General features: G+C 35.8%; 1 protein-coding gene across 3 annotated transcripts in view; it reads right to left on the reverse strand.

The window, feature by feature from the left end:
* Window positions 1-324: 324 nt before the first annotated feature.
* The window catches only part of TM9SF3 (transmembrane 9 superfamily member 3), a 76,136-nt gene continuing 53,553 nt past the window's right edge, over window positions 325-22,907 (reverse strand). The window contains exons 10-16 of one of the 3 annotated variants that reach the window (XR_014248805.1): window positions 22,660-22,799; window positions 19,779-19,847; window positions 16,861-17,007; window positions 16,306-16,389; window positions 16,103-16,179; window positions 14,383-14,488; window positions 325-4,525 (exon numbers count right to left, since the gene is read on the reverse strand). Coding sequence is in view for 2 of the 3 variants with exons in the window: in XM_082406529.1 (XP_082262655.1) it covers window positions 4,458-4,525; window positions 16,103-16,179; window positions 16,306-16,389; window positions 16,861-17,007; window positions 19,779-19,847; window positions 22,660-22,799 (585 nt within the window). In the remaining variant the exon portion in view is untranslated. The remainder of the gene's footprint in view (window positions 4,526-14,382; window positions 14,489-16,102; window positions 16,180-16,305; window positions 16,390-16,860; window positions 17,008-19,778; window positions 19,848-22,659; window positions 22,800-22,907) is intronic. The other 2 variants (XM_082406529.1, XM_082406530.1) reach the window with 2 other exon arrangements.

Genomic DNA, 22,907 nt, shown 5'->3' on the forward strand with positions numbered 1-22,907 from the left:
TCCTTTGTTTCAGGGGTCAGCCCACTATGGCCCACTGGCTGTTTTTGTTGTTTTATTGGAACACAGCCATGCTCATTAGTTGATGTACTTTCTCCCATGGCTGTTGTGCTACAATGGTAGAGCAGTTGTTACGGAGACTGTACAACTCTCAAAGCCTCAAATATTTCCAATCAGGCTCTTTACAGAAAGTTTGCTGACCCCTGCTTTATTTAATTGTGGAAAGCTATTAGTAATCTCTTCATATGCGTGCCAATAATAATGGGTTATCCCTTATGCTTGGTTCACCTGTTTCAAAAAGGAAATAAATAAAGCATCCAAGGGAAGAACATTTGACTTTTTATTACTTTTTAAAAATCCAACTTCAGTTAGATTAACAGACTAGGTTAGAACTTCAAATGTGATACATTATATAGTGCACTGGATTTCTATTACTAAAAAGCCAGTTGGAATATGGCCTACACAAATCACGGGTGGGTACAAAAATGGAAGTAATCATTGAGCATTAACTGTTTCCTTTCAACTCTGTCACCGATTGTCTGTACTCTGTGGGGATTTATAGATTCATGTTTGACACAGTTGAAAATCCCAAGTGGGACTGCTTTTCCAAAGATACTCTGTTGTCCTTCAAATAGAACGCCATGTTATTTCCTCCTTGCCTAAGCTCTTACTTGTAATGTTTATAACTTTCAAATGACCTAAACTGATGAATTACAGTTAACACACAGAATGCTGCTTTATCAGTCAATTATTAGCAAGACTCGTTCACCAGTACTTCAAGGTAAACATTCTTCACAACAGTTTATTTCCATCTCCTAATACAGTGAAACAAGAACTTATAACTTTAAGTGAAACTTAAAACTTTACTTTTGTCTTTGCACAATTCTGCCTACAGTTCCAAAGAGAATGTCAAATTAGATGGCTTTTAGAAAATGCTCATAGGAGAGAACAAGAGTTATTCCTCATACTGAATTTAAATTTTATAAAATTTCTGCAGCTATATGTCAACTTTCTGAACTACCCTACCTCTAAATCTCGTCTATTTCTATACACACTTCCAAACAATCTTTATAAATTTTCACTTCTCTGATCTCCTTAACATCTCGATTGCTAAAATATAGCTTCAAAAGTATGCAATTTTTAAGAAGATATAAAACATTAATGAATACTTGTGTTCTCGTATGTCACTACTCCTATTTATTACGTGTTCCAATAAATCAACAGAATGAAGCACTAAGACACGCTGAAATCTAAACTTAAAACCCAGATGGAACTGCAGTGTATAGATTACAAATAGGCTTTTCTTTCCCAGAATTCATATACAGAAGCCCTTCGGTATATAGCTTTTCCTGAACAAATGACATTAATACATTTTTTCCTTTTTTACATTTGTAAAAATTCAGGAAATCTTAAAATAATATTTATTTGCAAGACATTTGGCATAAGGTGATCAATAAACATTTAGGAAACAAAAGCTTTATCGAAATGAATACAATTTGTGGATAAACCCTGAATAAAGGGGCTTTTGGAAGAACTGGAATTTGCAGCAGCCACCTTTAGAAAGAGGGCCATCCACTCGCAATGGAAAACACTCAAGCATACCGTTCACTAGGTTCAGAAATCACCACAATATAATGAATTCTAAGGGCATGGGGCTCAATTTACGGGCAAACTCAGCACGATCTAGGAGTCCAACATGATATACTAAAGAATGCTTTACCACCCTTCCAGCCATTACACTTCCACCTTATCCTACTCTTGTACTAGGATATATGTATTAACAATGTCACTTACTAATGTACCTAAATTTCAGGAGAAGCGTCCTTACGGATACAAATACCCAGTTTTTGAGAGTGTTCAAAGCATCAGCTGATAAGTTGAGCAAATGTTAACAAATGAAAGACAACTAGCATTTACGGAGTGGAAAAACCCTACCTACCCTTTAATTAACTTAAATAACATATTTTACCATTCTACAACTGAGAGCTAGGGAGCTAAACTATTTGTGGATTACATCTTCTTCAAGAGACACACACACACACCCAGCCCCTCTATGAAGCCATAAACCAAAACCTATTTTTTAAAGGACTTTTCAAGGTGACTTATACTCATTTTAATGGAGCTCTTAATGTATTTGGAAATTAGAAAATTATTTTTCAGTGAAGATTCCAAAGGACTTTAAATACAGATCAATTTAGTAAAAGAATTGGTGTACCTGAAAGCAGCTAAACCACTCATTCTTTAAAAACCCTACATCTTACCTGCAAGATTCATGAGAAACAAATTTCATTTTATTAAGACAGAAGCTTGCCACCCAATTTACAATCTATCAGACTCTATGTTCTTATAGGTACTTAACACATAGTTTAAAAGTTACATAATATAAGCCATTAAGTACTGACTTTTAGTTCCTTTTCTTATAAGATCTTAAAGGCAGGTGTGAGAAGAAAGAGAAAATGGAGGAACCAGTAGATTACACTTAATATAATATTTTGGTTTGGAGAAGAGGATTTACCTACAGCTTTTGATCAAATTTCTGTTTGTTCATGTCAGCCATACTTAAGTAGTAAGAAATCAAACTTTTCACCCTTTATAGTCCTTACATGCTACATTATAGGATGAAGAGTCTCTTAATTTATAGAAACATATTTTGTAATGAAAACACCTCATGTAACTCTGAATGGCATGAGTTTCACATTAAGGTTTAAATTACAGCTGTTTCGAGTCTTTCTAAAAATACCAATATACAGTATTGTTTGTTTAGGTGGTCATTTGCATAGCAAACTATTAAACTAGAAACTCAATGGTTCTAGGAAAACTTCACATTATGGATCGTTCCAGAAAGATGTATTCAAAATTAAAGTTACTTCTCTTAGAAAACTATAACCTTTATTTGCTCATCCCCTAGTAAGCTAACCACTTTTACCCATCCCCACTTTACATGGTACACCAACCTGAACAGATTTTGTGCCACAATTTCACTCAAAGGGCTTCTCATTCACTTTGTGACTGTACTGGATAATCTAGATGTAAGCAAGTTTGGGGATTTTAAAGTAATTGTCCCCTGTATTAGAAAAGCATGGTTTATAGTAGAGTAAAAAATTTGCATTCAGTAATTGCCTTTTGAAAAGATATCTTCAAATTGCAAACACATGTATTTTCACAAAACAATTTGGTCAGGAAGTTTTATTTTAACATTCTAAAGCAGTAACGCTTTAGATGTTACTTAAGTGCCCCAGACAGGATTAACAAAATTAAATGTTTCTAAATTACAAATTCAGCTCCTGTAGGAGTCTCAGGAAAAAAACAAAGAAAACAATCCCCCCTCCCAAAAGAAGTATGAACACACACATTTTGAAGAAACCCCAATGTTTCATGCAGTGGTAGGCAAGATGTAAAAAGCCACCCAAATTCACACATTTCTACACCAATCATATCAGAAAAAAGTACTCCGTAGTCAATCTGTACATCCAAATGCATTTGGGAATCTACACCTACGTTACATTATTTAATGTTATATACATTTATTACCCACCCCCCTTGTTTTTAATAATTTCTTATGTAAAACCTTCATTCAAACCCAAAAAAGATGTAAGACTAACTTGGGGGGAGGGGGCAGATAATCACTTTAGACATTCAGTTAAAATGTAGTTTATCTAAATCACAAAATGTTTAATAAAAACAAATATCTCCTCCATTTAATACTTTGCTTTCTAACTGTACAGTAAATTGCATTGTAGAGAGTACACCTCTATCTTCAGACTGTATCTTCTTTGGATGGAATTAAGATATAACTGGATAGTTTTAAGATAAATAAATGGGAAGTTGGTCCAACTAAGATGACAGCAGATATATTACACGCAGGATTTAATATTTTTAAATTCTCTCTGTGAAAAAAAAAAAAAGGATGCAGTTGAATTGGGAAAAAAAAAAAAAAAGGCAGGTCAAAAAAGAACCCAGGTTCAATATATAAAAACGTCCCACAATAAGTTGACGATGGCAGTAAAAATAAGAGAAAAAATTAATCTTTCTGGAACATCATTTTTCAATAACGTAGAAACACTAGTGCCAGGAAGATTTCTATTCATGTAATTTTAGCATCCAAGTTTCCCTCTATTTATTTTATTGGAACAAATGCTTTAAATAAACTATTTGTCCTCTTCACTGAAGAGAGCTGGTCTGTTTCATCTTTAATGAGCTAGTTTTTGGGAAGATTAGCCATGTACTGTAGTAATGCCTACTGCATAAAATCCAAGCATTTGCTGTGAACAGTTGGAGAAAGCAGTCAGTTAAGAACCTAGGATCAATGGAAATAGATGTTACTTTAAGCCATCCATGAAAGAGAGACCCACAAAGTACCCAGTATTAAAGCCCAAATCTCTTCTTGCGCTTTTTTTGCTGTGCAAGTTCCACCCCTGTGAAAGAGAAATTGATCCGAAGTTCCAGGTTTTCTTGGGTCTTTAGTCAATTTTCACATTAGTATAGATTTTTCGGACAAAGGCACTTGTTCCCATGTAACCAATTGCTCCTGTAAAGATAAAATTAGATGTTTTGAAACAAATACATACAGAGCAGTATCCATCATTTACAAACAAACACTAAATGCTCTCTGCTCTGAAAAGCTATTCTTTTTCCAAGAATAACATCTTTTGTTAGTATTCTCTCTGAACTTATTAAAATAGTGTCATTTGTTCTGCAAGTCACCTGTTACTGTCATACACCAAGTTTGACCTGATGTAGTATTTTTATAATTAAATATCAATACATGAAATTATGAACTATATGAATTAATCTCTTATAAAGAATAATTTCAGAATGACAAAAATTTGTTAAATGAAAAAAACATGTTTTTTTTAAAATTTAAGCATAGATTTTTCTAGGTCATTAAAACAATATTAACATGTTCCCCAAACCATATGATACCTTATGGATAATTCAGTAAGAAGTGACTGGGGATTCTCCCAGGGAAGCACTGAGAACCACGACCCAGTGCCATTTGAAGCTCTAGGGAGGAGGCTTCTTTTTTCATGTTTAAATTGTAGAGGCTATGTGATTGGTAGAAAGGCAGGCATTTGAAGACATGCATAAGAGAGACAGGTAAGTAGATCACAAGTTTTTGAATAATTAGCTTCAAATGGGACCCAAAACACCAGAGAGCAGGGGTGTTTTTTGTCTGTTTTGTTAAATTAAGTTTCTGCCTCCTGGGCCTAAAAAAGTACTTGGCACATGATAAGATAGTCAATAAATATTTGTTGAATGAATTAATTAACTGTATAGCTCTTTACAGCAAATACTAAGGGATCTTTAAAACAAGACAGTTGGTCATTCATATCATAGAGAAGATTCTCCACTGGATTTAGGAATTTACCACCTAAGCCCATTATTCAAAGTCTAAAAGTAAATCTTCCATGAGTTAACGACACACACATATACACCTAATTGTCCACCTCTGAACTAACTTTTATTTGCCCAACTGGTGTATGCAAGGAAAAAAAATAAGTCTCTTCTGCCTTTACGTATGTAAACTGTACCTCAAGGGAACCAAATGGCTGATAAAAGGAAGTTTCTCCTTAGAGAAGTATCCCAGCTAATAAATATAAAAGGAACAACAGAATGAGAATATTATAACCCCTAAGGACTTATTTAAGCTAGGCAATAATTATCAATGGCTCCTAACCTCACAGAGACAACCAGACATTAAGTGCCTCCTTATGAAAGTTCACAAACCACCTGCTAAGTATTCTTGGACAAGTATTAATATTCTTGAGTATGATCAAGTCTGTAGATCTAACTACCACTTTACAGAAAATATGGGGGGGAAGAAGTACATAGAGAACATTAAATAACACCTTAGGGATATAATCAGCAAAATCCAGAGTGTGAAAAACACTACAGGAATTAAAACAAACAAACCAACCAAAACCCAAGTTTCTTAAATAATTGCACGGGAAAAGAGAGCAAACTGGATCTTGATGCAAACAAACTGTATTAAAAGAGAAATAAGGATGTGTGGGGTAAATTTGAATACTAAGTGAATATTTGAGCATATTAATAAATTATACTTATATATTGAATATATACTGAAATAACATTATATATTATATAACTGCATTCTTACATATTATAGTTATATAATAATTATAATATAGTATATAAACATTGCACATTTTATACACACACACACACTGAAATATTTACAGTTTAAATAACATGAGGTCCAAGATTCATGTCAGAAAAAAAGCGGGGTAAGGTGGGACTATAAATAAGACAAGATTGGCTACCAGTTGATAATTACTGAGGTGTTAGGTGTGTTAGGTACATGGGGACTCACTACATATATATTTCTGTTCCTCTTTTTGTATATATTTGAAAATTCCCCATAATTAAATATTGAAAATATTTTTAAAAACCCATCCAAACAAAGCAAACCTATTTTTGCAATGAAGACATTTATTTTTTAATATGAAATAATTATACTACACTTGAAAATAGTGATAATTCATTTTGAAATAATTATATACAAGTCCTTACAAGGTAAGAGAAAACACCATTCAATTTATAAAAATAAACCTGAATTCTTATAAAAAATCTATAAAATTTTAAGTAGAATCAAAAATTTAACTTGCATAATACAACACTAGTCCAATAACCAAATCCAGTTTTCCCGACTTAGAAAACATTGTTCCCTTTTGAGCAGAGATATGCTTAAAAGCAAAACAGTGTCAACCTAGAGTATCATTTTTCCTAATCTTATGAGTATCTCAAGAATAAGCTTATAAAAATCTGGCTTTATAAAAGGAAGATACTGAATATGCTCTCTAGAAAAGTAAATGTCTTGGGAATAATACACTTTTAAACTTAATTTCCTTAAAACTAAAATGCTATGCTCAAAATATAAAGGCTACAACAATATCTAATTATTTCCCACCTTAACATAATTATTTATTTTTCCTACATTAAAAAAAAAATCAACAAATATTTTTCTTTCAATTACTGACTGAAAAAGCATTTCAGCAACATAACCTGATGCGTATGTATAATTTTTGTATTATGATGACATTTTAATCATTTCCACTGTGAACTGTTTCCCCTCCTCCCAAAACACAAATTAGCACTGAAGGCATATAAACCCTTTAAAGAATAAATGTTGGGACACCGCCAGAACAGCAGGGAACTGTAAATGTGCCAAGACTGTTAGGCAGTAAGATGAAATTTCAACAGGAAATGCGTTCAAAAACTTTAGCTAAATTAATTCCATTTTCTTTGTAAATGTCAAGATATTACCTCTCCAGGTTTTCCTAAAATCATATTATAGAAAGATTCAAGAAAAAAGTAACCTTCTGCATAATCCCATGACTCCATACCTCATTGATTGCTGGTGATAATCAAGAAAGATCTCAGAGGAGGAACCAAGATGGCGGAGTAGAAGGACGTGCTCTCACTCCCTCTTGTGAGAACACCAGAATCACAACTACCTGCTAGACAATCATCGACAGGAAGACACTGGAACTCACCAAAAAAGATACCCCACATCCAAAGACAAAGGAGAAGCCACAATGAGACGGCAGGAGGGGCACAATCACAGTAAAATCAAATCCCATAACTGCTGGGTGGGTGACTCACAGACTGGAGAACACTTATACCACAGAAGTCCAGCCACTGGAGTGAAGGTTCTGAGCCCCACGTCAGGCTTCCCAACCTGGGGGTCCGGCAACAGGTGGAGGAATTCCTAGAGAATCAAACTTTGAAGGCTAGTGGGATTTGACTGCAGGACTTCAACAGGACTGGGGGAAACAGAGACTCCACTATTGGAGGGCACACACAAAGTAGTGTACGCATCGGGACCCAGGGGAAGGAGCAGTGACCCCAGGGGAGACTGAACCAGACCTACCTACTAGTGTTGGAAGGTCTCCTGTGGAGGCGGGGGGTGGCTATGGCCCACCGTGGGGACAAGTACACTGGCAGCAGAAGTTCTGGGAAGTACTCCTTGGCGTGAGCCCTCCCAGAGTCTGTCATTAGCCCCACCAAAGAGCCCAGGTAGGCTCCAGTGTTGGGTTGCCTCAGGCCAAACAACCAACAGGGAGGGAACCCAGCCCCACCCATCAACAGTCAAGCGGATTAAAGTTTTACTGAGCTCTGCCCACCAGAGCAACAGTCAGCTCTACCCACCACCAGTCCCTCCCATCAGGAAACTTAGACAAACCTATTAGATACCCTCATCCACCAGAGGGCAGACAGCAGAAGCAAGAAGAACTACAATCGTGCAGCCTGTGGAACAAAAACCACATTCACAGAAAGACAGACAAGATGAAAAGGCAGAGGGCTATGCACCAGATGAAGGAACAAGATAAAACCCCAGAAAAACAACTAAATGAAGTGGAGACAGGCAACCTTCCAGAAAAAGAATTCACAATAATGATAGTGAAGATGATCCAGGACCTCGGAAAAGAATGGAGGCAAAGATCGAGAAGATGCAAGAAATATTTAACAAAGACCTAGAAGAATTAAAGAACAAACACCTAGAAGAATTAAAGAACAAACAAACAGAGATGAACAATACAATAACTAAAATGAAAACTACGCTAGAAGGAATCAATAGCAGAATAACTGAGGCAGAAGAACGGATAAGTGACCTGGAAGACAGAATGGTGGATTCACTGCTGTGGAACAGAATAAAGAAAAAAGAATGAGAAGAAATGAAGACTGCCTAAGAGACCTCTGGGACAACATTAAACACAACAACATTCGCATTATAGGGGTCCCAGAAGGAGACGAGAGAGAGAAAGGACCCGAGAAAATATTTGAAGAGATTATAGTCGAAAACTTCCCTAACATGGGAAAGGAAATAGCCACCCAAGTCCAGGAAGCACAGAGAGTCCCATACAGGATAAATCCAAGGAGAAACACACCAAGACACATAGTAATCAAATTAGCAAAAATTAAAGACAAAGAAAAGTTACTGAAAGCAGCAAGGGAGAAACGACAAATAACATACAAGGGAACTCCCATAAGGTTAACAGCTGATTTCTCAACAGAAACTCTACAAGCCAGAAGGGAGCGGCATGATATACTTAAAGTGACAAGAGAGAAGAACCTACAACCAAGATTACCCTACCCGGCAAGGATCTCACTCAGATTTGATGGAGAAACCAAAAGCTTTACAGACAAGCAAAAGCTAAGAGAATTCTGCACCACCAAACCAGCTCTACAACAAATGCTAAAGGAACTTCTCTTAAGTGGGAAACACAAGAGAAGAAAAGGACCTACAAAAACAAACCCAAAACAATTAAGAAAATGGTAATAGGAACATACATATCGATAATTACCTGAAACGTGAATGGATTAAATGCTCCAACCAAAGACACAGGCTTGCTGAATGGATACAAAAACAGGACCCATCTATATGCTGTCTACAAGAGACCCACTTCAGACCTAGGGACACATGCCAACTGAAAGTGAGGGGATGGAAAAAGATATTCCATGCAAATGGAAATCAAAAGAAAGCTGGAGTAGCAATACTCATATCAGATAAAATAGACTTTAAAATAAAGAATGTTACAAGAGACAAGGAAGGACACTACATAATGATCAAGGGATCAATCCAAGAAGATGATATAACAATTATAAATATATATGCACCCAACATAGGAGCACCTCAACACATATGGCAACTGCTAACAGCTCTAAAAGAGGAAATCGACAGTAACACAATAATAGTGGGAGACTTTAACACCTCACTTACACCAATGGACAGATCATCCAAAATGAAAATAAATAAGCAAATAGAAGCTTTAAATGACACAATAGACCAGATAGATTTCATTGATACTTATAGGACATTCCATCCAAAAACAGCAGATTACACTTTCCTCTCAAGTGCGCACAGAACATTCTCCAGGATAGATCACATCTTGGGTCACAAATCAAGCCTCAGTAAATTTAAGAAAATTGAAATCATATCAAGCATCTTTTCTGACCACAATGCTATGAGATTAGAAATGAATTACAGGGAAAACAACGTAAAAAACACAAACACATGGAGGCTAAACAATACGTTACTAAATAACCAAGAGATCACTGAAGAAATCAAAGAGGAAATCAAAAAATACCTAGAGACAAATGACAACGAAAACATGATGATACAAAACCTATGGGATGCAGCAAAAGCAGTTCTAAGAGGGAAGTTTATAGCTATACAAGCCTACCTCAAGAAACAAGGAAAATCTCAAATAAACAATCTAAACTTACACCTAAAGGAACTAGAGAAAGAAGAACAAACAAAACCCAAAGTTAGCAGAAGGAAAGAAATCATAAAGATCAGAGCAGAAATAAATGAAATAGAAACAAAGAAAGCAATAGCAAAGATCAATAAAACTAAAAGCTGGTTCTTGGAGAAGATAAACAAAATTGATAAACCATTAGCCAGACTCATCACCAAAAAGAGGGAGAGGACTCAAATCAGTAAAATTAGAAATGAAAAAGGAGAAGTTACAACAGACACCGCAGAAATACAAAGCATCCTAAGAGACTACTACAAGCAACTCTATGCCAATAAAATGGACAACATGGAAGAAATGGACAAATTCTTAGAAAGGTATAACCTTCTAAGACTGAACCAGGAAGAAACAGAAAATATGAACAGACCAACCACAAGTAATGAAATTGAAACTGTGATTAAAAATCTTCCCACAAACAAAAGTACAGGACCACATGCCTTCACAGGTGAATTCTCTCAAACATTTAGAGAAGAGCTAACACCCATCCTTCTTGAACTCTTCAAAAAAACTGCAGAGGAAGGAACACTCCCAAACTCATTCTATGAGGCCACCATCACCCTGATGCCAAAACCAGACAAAGATACTAGAAAAAAAGAAAATTACAGACCAGTATCACTGATGAATATAGATGCAAAAATCCTCAACAAAATACTAGCAAACAGAATCCAACAACACATTAAAAGGATCACACACCATGATCAAGTGGGATTTATCCCAGGGATGCAAGGATTCTTCAATACATGCAAATCAATCAGTGTGATACACCATATTAACAAATTGAAGAATAAAAACCATATGATCATCTCAATAGATGCAGAAAAAGCTTTTGACAAAATTCAAGACCCATTTATGATAAAAACTCTCCAGAAAGTGGGCATAAATGGAACCTACCTCAACATAATAAAGGCCATGTACGACAAACCCAGAGCAAACATCACTCTCAATGGTGAAAAACTGAAAGCATTTCCTCTAAGATCAGGAACAAGACAAGGATGGCCACTCTCACCACTATTATTCAACACAGTTTTGGAAGTCCTAGCCACGGCAATCAGAGAAGAAAAAGAAATAAAAGGAATACAAATTGGAAAAGAAGATGTAAAACTGTCACTGTTTGCAGATGACATGATACTGTACATAGAGAATCCTAAAAATGCCACCAGAAAACTACTAGAGCTAATCAATGAATTTGGTAAAGTTGCAGGATACAAAATTAATGCACAGAAATCTCTTGCATTCCTATACACTAATGATGAAAAATCTGAAAGAGAAATTAAGGAAACACTCCCATTTACCATTGCAAACAAAGAATAAAATACCTAAGAATAAACCTACCTAGGGAGACAAAAGACCTGTATGCAGAAATCTAGAAGACACTGATGAAAGAAATTAAAGATGATACCAACAGATGGAGAGATATACCTACCATGTTCTTGGATTGGAAGAATCAATATTGTGAAAATGACTATACTACCCAAAGCAATCTACAGATTCAATGCAATCCCTATCAAATTACCAATGGCATTTTTTAACGGAACTAGAACAAAAAATCTTGAAATTTGTATGGATAACACAAAAGACCCCGAATAGCCAAAGCAGTCTTGAGGGAAAAAAACGGAGCTGGAGGAATCAGACTCCCTGACTTCAGACTGTACTACAAAGCTACAGTAATCAAGACAATATGGTACTAGCACAAAAACAGAAACATAGATCAATGGAACAAGGTAGAAAGCCCAGAGATAAACCCACGCACCTATGGTAAACTAATCTATGACAAAGGAGGCAAGGGTATACAATGGAGAAAAGACAGTCTCTTCAATAAGTGGTGTTGGGAAAACTGGACAGCTATATGTAAAAGAATGAAATTAGAACACTCCCTAACACCATACACAAAAATAAACTCAAAATGGATTCGAGACCTAAATGTAAGACCGGACACTATAAAACTCTTAGAAGAAAACATAGGAAGAACACTCTTTGACATAAATCACAGCAAGATCTTTTTTGATTCACCTCCTAGAGTAATGGAAATAAAAACAAAAATAAACAAATGGGACCTAATGAAACTTAAAAGCTTTTGCACAGCAAAGGAAACCATAAACAAGACAAAAAGACAACCCTCAGAATGGGAGAAAATATTTGCAAACGAATCAACGGACAAAGGATTAATCTCCAAAATATATAAACAGCTCATGCACCTCAATATTAAAGAAACAAACAACCCAATCCAAAAAAGAAGACCTAAATAGACATTTCTCCAAAGAAGACATCCAGATGGCCAAGAAGCACATGAAAAGCTGCTCAACATCACTAATTATTAGAGAAATGCAAATCAAAACTACAATGAGGTATCACCTCACACCAGTTAGAATGGGCATCATCAGAAAATCTACAAACAACAAATGCTGGAGAGGGTGTGGAGAAAAGGGAACCCTCTTGCACTGTTGGTGGGAACGTAAATTGATACAGCCACTATGGAGGTTCCTTAAAAAACTAAAAATAGAATTACCACATGATCCAGCAATCCCATTACTGGGCATATACCCAGAGAAAACCATAATTCAAAAAACACATGCACCCCAATGTTCATTGCAGCACTATTTACAATAGCCATGTCATGGAAGCAACCTAAACGCCCATCGACAGACGAATGGATAAAGAGGTTGTGGTACTTATATACAATGGAGTATTACTCAGCCATAAAAAGGAACGAAATTGAGTCATTTGTTGAGACGTGGATGGATGGATCTAGAGACTGTCATACAGAGTGAAGTAAGTCAGAAAGAGAAAAACAAGTATCGTATTTAACGTGTGTATGTGGAACCTAGAAAAATGGTACAGATGAACCGGTTTGCAGGGCAAAAGTTGAGACACAGATGCAGAGCACCAACGTATGGACACCAAGGGGGGAAAGCCGTGGGGGGGTGGGGATGGTGGTGTGCTAAATTGGGCAATTGGGATTGACATGTATACACTGATGTGTATAAAATTGATGACTAATAAGAACCTGCTGTATAAAAAAATAAATTAAATAAAATTCAAAAATTCAAAAAAAAAAAAAGAAAGATCTCAGATTAAATAAAGAGGAGTTCAGGGAACAATATTCTGAAGGAAGGATGGCCAATAATACTAAACAAAATTTTTGATTGCCAAGGGATACATAGGATGTTCCCATATAACACAAATCCAGGTTTAGCTTTCAGTCCTTATTCATCTTTCCCTCAAAGTTGGTTAACTAATTATCACGAGGAAAGGTTATCACAGCAGCTATAAATAAAACGTGTAACTATAATATAGAGAACTGTCTTCCCTTATAGCTGGTGAAATTAGTTTTACTACTTTACAGTCAGTGTCATTTGTATATGTGTGTACAGTGGTCACACACATGGTATATACGAACAGAACAGATTCTTTTTTTTAAAATTTTTATCTTATATTGAAGTATAGTTGATATACAATGTTGTGCTAGTTTCAGTAGTACAGCGAAGTGATTTAGTTATACATATACATATATCTATTCTTTTGCAGATTCTTTTCCCATAAAGGTTATTACAGAGTACTGAGTAGAGTTCCCTGTGCTATAGACAGTAGGTCCTTGTTGATTATTTTATATCTAGTAGTGTGTATATGTTAATCCCAACCTCCTAATTTATCCCTCCCCTCCATCTCTTTCCCCTTTGGTAACTGTAAGTTTGTTTTCTAAATCTGTGAGTCTGTTTCTGTTTTGTAAATAAGTTCATTTGTATCATTTTTTATATTCCACATGTAAGTGATATTATATGATATTTTTCTTTCTCTGTCTGACTTACTTCACCTTGTATGATAATCTCTAGGTCCATCCAGGTTGCTGCAAAAGGCATTATTTCATTCTTTTTTATGGCTGAGTATAGATTCTTTTTTTTAAATTATCATGTAACATTATATTAGTTTAAGGTGGACATCGTAATGATTTGATATATGTATGTATTGCAAAATGATCACCTCAATAAATTTAGTTAACATCCATTACCTCACATAGTTACAAAGGTTGTTTTTCTTGTGATAAGAACTTTTAAGACCAATCTCTTAACAGCTTACAAACATAAAACACAGTATTATTAAATCTAATCACCTTACTGTACATTACATCCCCAGAAGTTATTCATCTTATAATTGGAAGTTTGGACCTTTTGACCACCTTCATCTCCGGCAACTACCAATCTGCAGAACAGATTCCTCTGAGGAAGGAAGAAAGCAATCTTGGTACCCTGAAGAGGTCCACAAATGTCATACCAGGACCTAGGTTTTAACAAGATCATTCTGTTTTCCTTATTCTATTGCCCATCCTATAGCTAAAGGTAGAATTATCCAAAAAAAAAGGTGTGTGTGTGGGGTAGTTCTGAATTGTACACTATCTGGAAATGTCTCCAGAGTGATTAGTCCTTAAGTCTTACAACATTCCTTTGAGGTAACTAGGGAATCAGCCTCGTTTATTGGGTAAAAACCTGAATCAGAAAAAAAGTGAGCTGCTTGTACATTTTCCCTTAAGATACCTCTGCCAGGACTCAGTGTCATGAAATTGCTCTGAGATGAAAACACAAGGTGTAGAAACCCAAAGAAACTACAGAAACAAAGACACAACCCCAGAACAGAAGGACAGCCCAAGATGCTTGGCACTCCTCAATCCAGTAACAGCAGCAGCCGGCACTCACTGAGCATCTGCCATCCACCTGATGTTTACCCACAGTCAATCACTGGCTCCTCATCACAACCCTGCAAGGTAGGTATTACTACTGTTTTGCAAATGAGAATGTTGAGGAAGAAAGGTTAAATAATTTGGCCACAGTAACAGGGCTATTAAGTAGGGGCAATGCGATTCACAACCAGGACTAATTGTTCCCCCTGAGTCTAGCTCTTCCCAGAAATTCTCCACCATGTCTCCCATGTAACTGGCTATCTCTTAACACCTAATAACAGACCTGCATTACACTTGGTGCTTCACACACATGACACTATTACAAATAACTACTCTGAAAGCTATGCCCATTTTATAGATTAGAAAATGAGATTTAGAAAGGTTAATACGCCTTCCCATGGCCACAAAAAAACAGTGAGTGGCAGCATGGAGGTTTAATCTAGGTCTCTCAGACTCTTCAGTCCATGTCTTTTCCACTTTTCATGCTGCTTCCAAAAGTTCTTTCTTTATTTTCTAGTTATTTCACACATACTAGAGACTCTATTATATGGCGATAACTATTACCTCTTCCATTTAAGGGAAGATTGTGATAGACCCATGAAACAGTGGTATTATCCTCATTTTACAGAGGCTTGGAGAGCTTGGGGAACTGGCTCAAGGTATAGAACCACAGATGGCACAGTCAGAACTTAAGCCCAGTCTACAGACCCCCAAGCGTGTACTGATAACCAGTCAACTGTGCTGCCTCCTGGACACTGCTACCTCCATGAACGGTGGAACCGAAACTTCCAGACAAAATTCATTCAGCCAAACCTTAACCTGTTTACATAATAATCTTTTCCAAAGAATCTAAACAAAACAAACAAACAAACAAAAACAACAATTCTCAACATGAATAAGAAACTAATTGTGGTATGGAAAATAAAAATAGTGCTACACAGAATTACTAAAAACAGGAAAGTAAAAAAGATATCAATGAGGTAATAAATTAGATTTTGAGGAATAGTCAAAAGGACTGAAATCAGATGCTTGAGTTTATTTTGGTATTCCTGATCAAACAACAGAAAGTAGTTTCTTAATTTCCAATTACTGTATTTTTCTAATTCAGAAACACTCAAAGATTTACTCATGATGTTCCAGGAAGTTCAGAACTTACCACACATTATCCCTAAGGCTGTGCTAAATACCGCCATATATCCAAAGTAAAATGATGTCTGAAATAAGCCATACATCCTGAAACAAAACCAAAAAATTATATATAGTATATCCATTTTTACTTTAGACATAAGGCCTAAATTCTAGTATTTAAATGACAAACTTAGCTTCTAAAATACAAAATGAAAAAATGTCTCCACTTACTTTGTTTTGAAAAAATAGTAGTAAAAGGAATACATGTAAACATAAATTGCAGTTGATGCAGCAGAGAGAAAACTTGTCCATTGCCTGAAGAAAAAAAGTAACGCTTTTGAATGGATGGCACTGAAAGATTTTAAAGCAAAGACTTTTATAAAAACATCCTTTAAGATTCTGTATATTTAAAAACAAATGCATGTACAAATGTACAATGGCATTTAAGTATATCAACGAGGAAAAAGCCTAAGAATTGGAAGGAGAGATCCTAAATGTTGTCAAATTTCCTATTATAAATGACCCTAAATAAACCATTTCCTTTTTCAGACCTGTCTCCTAGTGTTTAAACTAATGACCCTCATTAATACCAAAAAAAATTTTTTTGACTGATATTATTTCTCCTCTAAAATAGTCAACATTTTTATAATTGAAAAAAAAAAATCCCTATACTATCTTGAGGAAAATTTCTATACAGATCTTTTACTCCACTTGATACACTTCAAATGGAATCTTATTTAAAAATATTATGGTCCCCAGAGGTTCTTCCCAGAAATAAATACTCACCACCTATAATCCTCTGCATTTAGTAGGAAGTATGTGCACACGATGGTCACACAGACGGTCACAATGCACAGGATGACCAGCACCAGCATCATGAAGCCATAGACATAATAGATCTTATACGCCCAGAAAGACGTGAAGATGAAATACCTAAATACAACACAACCAAGACACAGTTTTCTAGTCTTTATTCATGTAGCTCACACTGCTCTTGCATCTTAGTTCTCACTTTTTTCTCACTTAAATCTCAACATTTTTCTTTCAAGTAACTTCCAACAGTTTCCCTTACCCCCTTTTCATTAAATCATTTAAAATTCTCTCAGAAATATTTTCTTAGATAATCTTTCAAGAACAGACTCATTAGTAGGGTAGGGTATTCATCGCTAAGCAAACTAAATAAATTAGAAGCTTAAGGAGTATATTGTGGAGAAGAAAAATGAAAATAGCTAAAAATTCTTATTTTTAAAATAAAGTCAATTTCCTCGTTCTTTCATTTTTTTCTAGATACGACACTATATAAACAATGTATTTTATATTTTATAAAACACCCTATTAAATTAAAAAAGGTTTGATATAGTAATAATGTATAAAATTAGTAAAATAAAAATAATTAGGAAAAGAAAGCCTATGGAAGCTTCATGCCATTTTCACAGTACCACAAGAGAAAGGGCATTAAGATTTTATACCAAAAAAAAGATCCTTTACTCTAATTCCATTACACAAGCCATAGTTAAACAAAAAGGGTTTTTTAGCCTCTTTTCTTTTTCTTGTTCCCTTCTGCTTGTTAGTTACCTTATTCATCACCCATTCTTTCAACAGATATTTACAGAGGCCCTATACATATCAGAGAAGCAGTGAGAACAGAACTGAAGACAAAGTCTCTACTCTCAAGGAGATTAGTTCAGTGGGAACTAGTAAAGGGGCAATCACGACACACAAGTGCTTCTCCAATGCACCTAACAGGGGCAACTTACAGGTTTGGCTGGGTGGGGCTCTGGGGGTAGGGAAGGGTAGTGAGAAGGATCAGATAAGGCATGGTGGGTGGGGAGCTAGAAGAATGTTCCACGCATTGGAACAGCAAAGGCAAAGGCTCACAAATAAAGGAATTCACTGTATTTAGAAAGACTCAAAGTAATTCAGTATGGCTAGAACTTCAAATGAACTGTGAGATATAAGAAATGAGGTTGGAGAAGAGAACAGGGCCAGATTCTATATTATGAAGGTCTTTATTGACTATGTGATGGGGTTTGGACCTTACCTCAATGAAAATGAGAAGTCTTTAGCAAATAAGTGACATGATCAGACTGATACCTTAAAAAGACCACTGTGGCTATCAAGAGGAGAATAGGTGTGAGGGTGGTCAAGGCAGAGAAGTTAAAGATACAGCAGAGTGGCTACCAAACGGAACAGAGTACCCGAGAAAACAGGAAGAGAAGTGATCCACAAGGTAGTATGGACAGGGTAGGAAGGAAAAAATAGTGGCAAGTCAAATCAGGGTGAGGACACAAGTCAGAAAGTACAAAAGAATTTCTCGAACTGGTTTTATTAAACCATGAGCTAGAGTGACACGCTCTCCAATCCCTCTAAGGTGCCGACTAATTAATACCCACAGCTGGCAGGTGACCACCAGGAGTGGCCCAAATCTATGTCAGTTGTCCTTATTAGTGTAATTAGACAATTTAAATGTCACATAAAGAAATAAACATGATAGCTAAAAGAATTATGATTTCTATGAAAATTATGTTGACTACTTTGGAAAAATTCAGTAAGGTGAGCCACTAAAAAAAAAGTGATAAAACTGGGCGTGGGTGAGACAACTATAAAAGACTGGGGGACGAATGTACAAATCTAGAAGGATTCTGCACTTAGGATACTTCAGACAGGTCTTTACATTCCTGCTCCACTTTAAAAAGGTTGGAAAATACAGAAGATGCATTATGAATTTCAAAGGTAAAAATGATGGAAACGTCAACTGGGTACAAAGGCAAGACCTGGCTCTGTATTTTTTTAAAAAATCAGTGAAAGACGTACCTTTCGTTGTTTTAAGTTAAAATAAAATGCTATGTATGTATCTTTTTTTAATAATTCCCTTACACGAGCCAACTTTTTCAATTAACCAACTGTCAGATTCAATCACACCTCTTAAGGAGGCATCCACTACGCAGGAGAGAATCAGCACTGGGGCATCTGGAAACGTGTAAGGAAATTTTGAGTAGTCACAATGACTGGCATTTCATGGGCAGGATCCAGAGGTGTATGACTGGAGTTCTTGAAAAACTCCCATACAAAGACCTGTCTTTCCTAAAATGCCAGAGCGTTCCCATCAAGGAACACTGGAACACAGGCTGAGAAAAGAAATGCTTATATTTTGCAGTGGGGACCAAGGATGCAGATATGAAGCATGGTAACTGGGCACAAGATGGCATATCTCCCACCCCCAAACACATACATAATTCCCAGCAGTCCTGTGGGCCTCGATGGAAGAAGACTAGGAATGAATGCGTATCCAAAGATGTCAGGATCTTGACCAACTGGTAGGTAATGGCTTACTTAGTTCCCTGGACCCTTAGAAATATTTTAAAAATAAAAATCAGTAATTTCTTATATCATGTAGGTGATCAAAGGCTGGTCTGACATGCATGCATTCTCTAGCATGCATGCTTTGATTTCTAAGATCTCCTGTTTGGTGAGAAAGGTCTAGAACACAATACAAAAACAGTATAAACTTCACCTGAATATTTGAGAACAAAGCAGAAAACCACCTTTTGATTGACTACGTAGACCCCTTTCTAGAAGCATGGACTTAACAAACTAACTCTGTTAGATGCCTGCCCATCTGATGATTCTATACCTATCCTGACTCCTAAATTTTCTTATTACAATGAAATCCCCCAAAACATAAATACATTGCCAAAACTTACATTTCAATAAAGATTGAGCCAAAAGGTAAAATTCCTCCCAGGCAAACAATAACTGCAGGCTCCATGAACCTGGAAAATATTAAAATTAACAGTAAACTTCTAGTATGATTTCCACATTATATTATATAAACCCTGATAATAGAAATCAGATGCTTGGTACTTAAAAATAATCTAAAGGATAGAAACAAACCAGTAAAAAGAAAAACAAAAATTCAAAGAGGCACAGTACTGAGAGGGGACTTCAAATTAGCTGTAGGTTATAGTCAAAATTCTTTTTGGCATTCAAGGCCGAGATAAGAACTTGTGGAACACAAATACTTGCTACTGGCAGAACTCAAGAAAAACTGTGAGTATTTGCTCCTGTTCTATACTTTTCAGTTAACTTCTAAAAATTTTTGTCATTTACTTACAGAAAGCCATAGTGAAAGAAAATAAAAGTCTTGAGACCCCCCTGCATCTGAAATAATGTTTCCCAAATTGTGGCCTTGCCAATCTCTTTGCTCATGCTTGCCTTGGTTCAGTAATTTGTTTTCCTATGAATCATACAATTAAGGTATTACGAGTTCTGAGTTATAAAAGGAGTCAAAGAATGAATAAAAAATAAAATTCAAACCTCATTCATTCACTCAACAAACATTTATTGATTGCAACTGGTAATTCTCCACCTGGAATGCCTTCCCTTGTCTCATAGTTCTCTCCTGCGAGCACTGACTCAAGTGTTCTCCCTGTAAAGCCTTTCCCGGGTCTCCCAAGAAGAGGTGGGTTCTTCCACTGTCTCTTGAACGTAACTCCATGGCAGCACTTACCACACTATACTGTACTGTCTAATTAAATACCTCACTAGATTATAAACCCTGGCAGGCAGAAGCTATTCACCCAGGTATTCCCAGTGTCCAGCACAGTATGTGGCACATAAAAGATAGTAAACTACTATTTCTGAAATGAACAAACTACAAAACTGAGAAGAAAATGAGTTTGAGAGCCGAAAAAAAAAATTAAAAAATTTTAAAGTCTAGTCTTCTTTCCTCCTTTTATAGAAAGCCAAGATCCACAGAGGTTAAAAATGACATGCCCGCCAGATCTAGTATTCAGATTTTGGTTCCCATACAACTACATAAAGAAAATGAAGAGACACGCGAGCCTTCCTACACCTAAATGTGACCCATGGCTATTAGCAAGGTCACGTGTTGCTCCTTCCTCTCCTTCACCAGCCCTAGTGACCCAGAGGAACTTTTGTGATTTCTATGCTTTTCCTTTAACCTTATCCTCCCCAGTAATGGGTAAAGGAACAAACATTAGGTCAATGGGCCTTAACAGTCTAATCTTGATTTGAAGATAAAACTGACTTTAAAAAACAGACTACAAAAGTTCTCATAAGCACCAATCTAAGAGAAAAAGAACACGGACAATTCCCAAGACTAGAACAGATCACTCTCCTTTACACTACGGGGCTATTTTATTCAGCCTCCACTTCTGCAAATGTCTACACACCTCCAAGTCTACAAAAGACTATATAAGTACTTAAACATAAGTTATACTTACAATATAGCAAAATATCTAGGAAAAGAGGCTTTTCAATATATATCCCTTATTATGAATATGTAGAGTCTACCGTATAGCTATTCTTATGAGATGGGGAATAAAAAAAATGTACAGTAAGATTGTTCTATTTATGTCTGCAAGTAAGAATTAGGAAAATAAAGAATGCAGAATAGCATAAATCATCACTAAAACATTCAATTTACTAATTTTATTTTATTTATTTATTTATTTTTATTTTTTTGGCTGCGCCGTGCGGCACGTGGGATCTTAGTTCCCTGACTAGGGATCGAACCCGCACCCCCTGCAGTAGAAGGGTGGAATCTTAACCACTGGACTGCTGGGGAAGTCCTCAATTTACTAATCTTAAAAGGCAAAACATATGAGTTCACATTTTGTTCAAATTTGAATTATGAAAATTAGAAACATAAACATATTAGTGATATCTCACTTTATGTCCAAAAGTTGAAAAAATACAAACCACCTCAAGTTAAAAATCCATCAAGAATCACTATTTCAAAGCTGAATGGTCAAATGAACTATAAACTATGCTTACACTATTGCAATAGAAGAATCGCTTTAGCTGTTAAACAGAAATACCTGTCATCCTTCGTCAGGATGAAATCTTGAATTATGGGAGATCCTCAAAAATACATTTTGTGCATAAAATGTGAAAAATGTATTTGAGAGATTCTATACTATCCCAGAAGTGAAGGTAAAGAACATAGGTCAGTAAATTATAATTGGTCTCAATACTAATTCCTCTCTCAACTGATACAAAATCTATGGCTATAAGTCAATGTTGTTTCGAATAATAAAATATCTGGAAAGGAAAGTGAAATTAGAAGCCAGGGGTTGGCAATCTTTTTCTGTAAAGGTTCGGATAGTAAGTATTTCAGGTTTTGCAGGTGATATGGTCTCTGTCATAACTACTCAACTTTGATGCCACCCTGTAAAAGCAGTCACAGACAATATGCCAACAAACAGGCATGGCTATATTCCAACAAAATTTTATTTATGAAAACAGGCAGCAGGTCAAATCTGGTTTATAGACTGCAGTTATACAACGGCTGCCGCTTTAGGTCCCACCCACCTCTATGCACTAGTGTACTTACCAAAGCATTTGATTTCTCTGTAAACGGCACCAATATTCAAAAAAGTGAAATAAGCATATCATTTATTACTACTCCTAGCAATATAAATTGAAGGAAAAAGTAAAAAGACAAATTCTTAAGTTTAAACTTATAAATACATGCCAATTCTAAAAATTATGTATACATAATAGCCTTAGGAATTTATATACTGTGAGAAGCAATCACATAAAATTTCGCATTCTCTTTACCATTTTTTCTCCGGTATGGGACGAGGCACAGCATTGACACGACACGGAAAGTTCGGCTGACCTGACAGATTTCGGCCAAGTATTGTACCAACAAGATTTAGAGGAAGGATAACAAAAAAACAGATGCAACAAACGGCCACCTGTAAATTAAATTAAAATATGTGTGATTACTCAGAGAACAATAACACTAATAAAAACAAGTAAAAACGACACTTAAAAATTTAAATACAATTTGATCACAAGAGAAA

Source organism: Balaenoptera borealis (genome assembly GCF_965194805.1).
Source record: "Balaenoptera borealis genome assembly, chromosome: 10".
In the NCBI taxonomy this organism is placed as follows: Eukaryota; Metazoa; Chordata; class Mammalia; order Artiodactyla; family Balaenopteridae; genus Balaenoptera; species Balaenoptera borealis.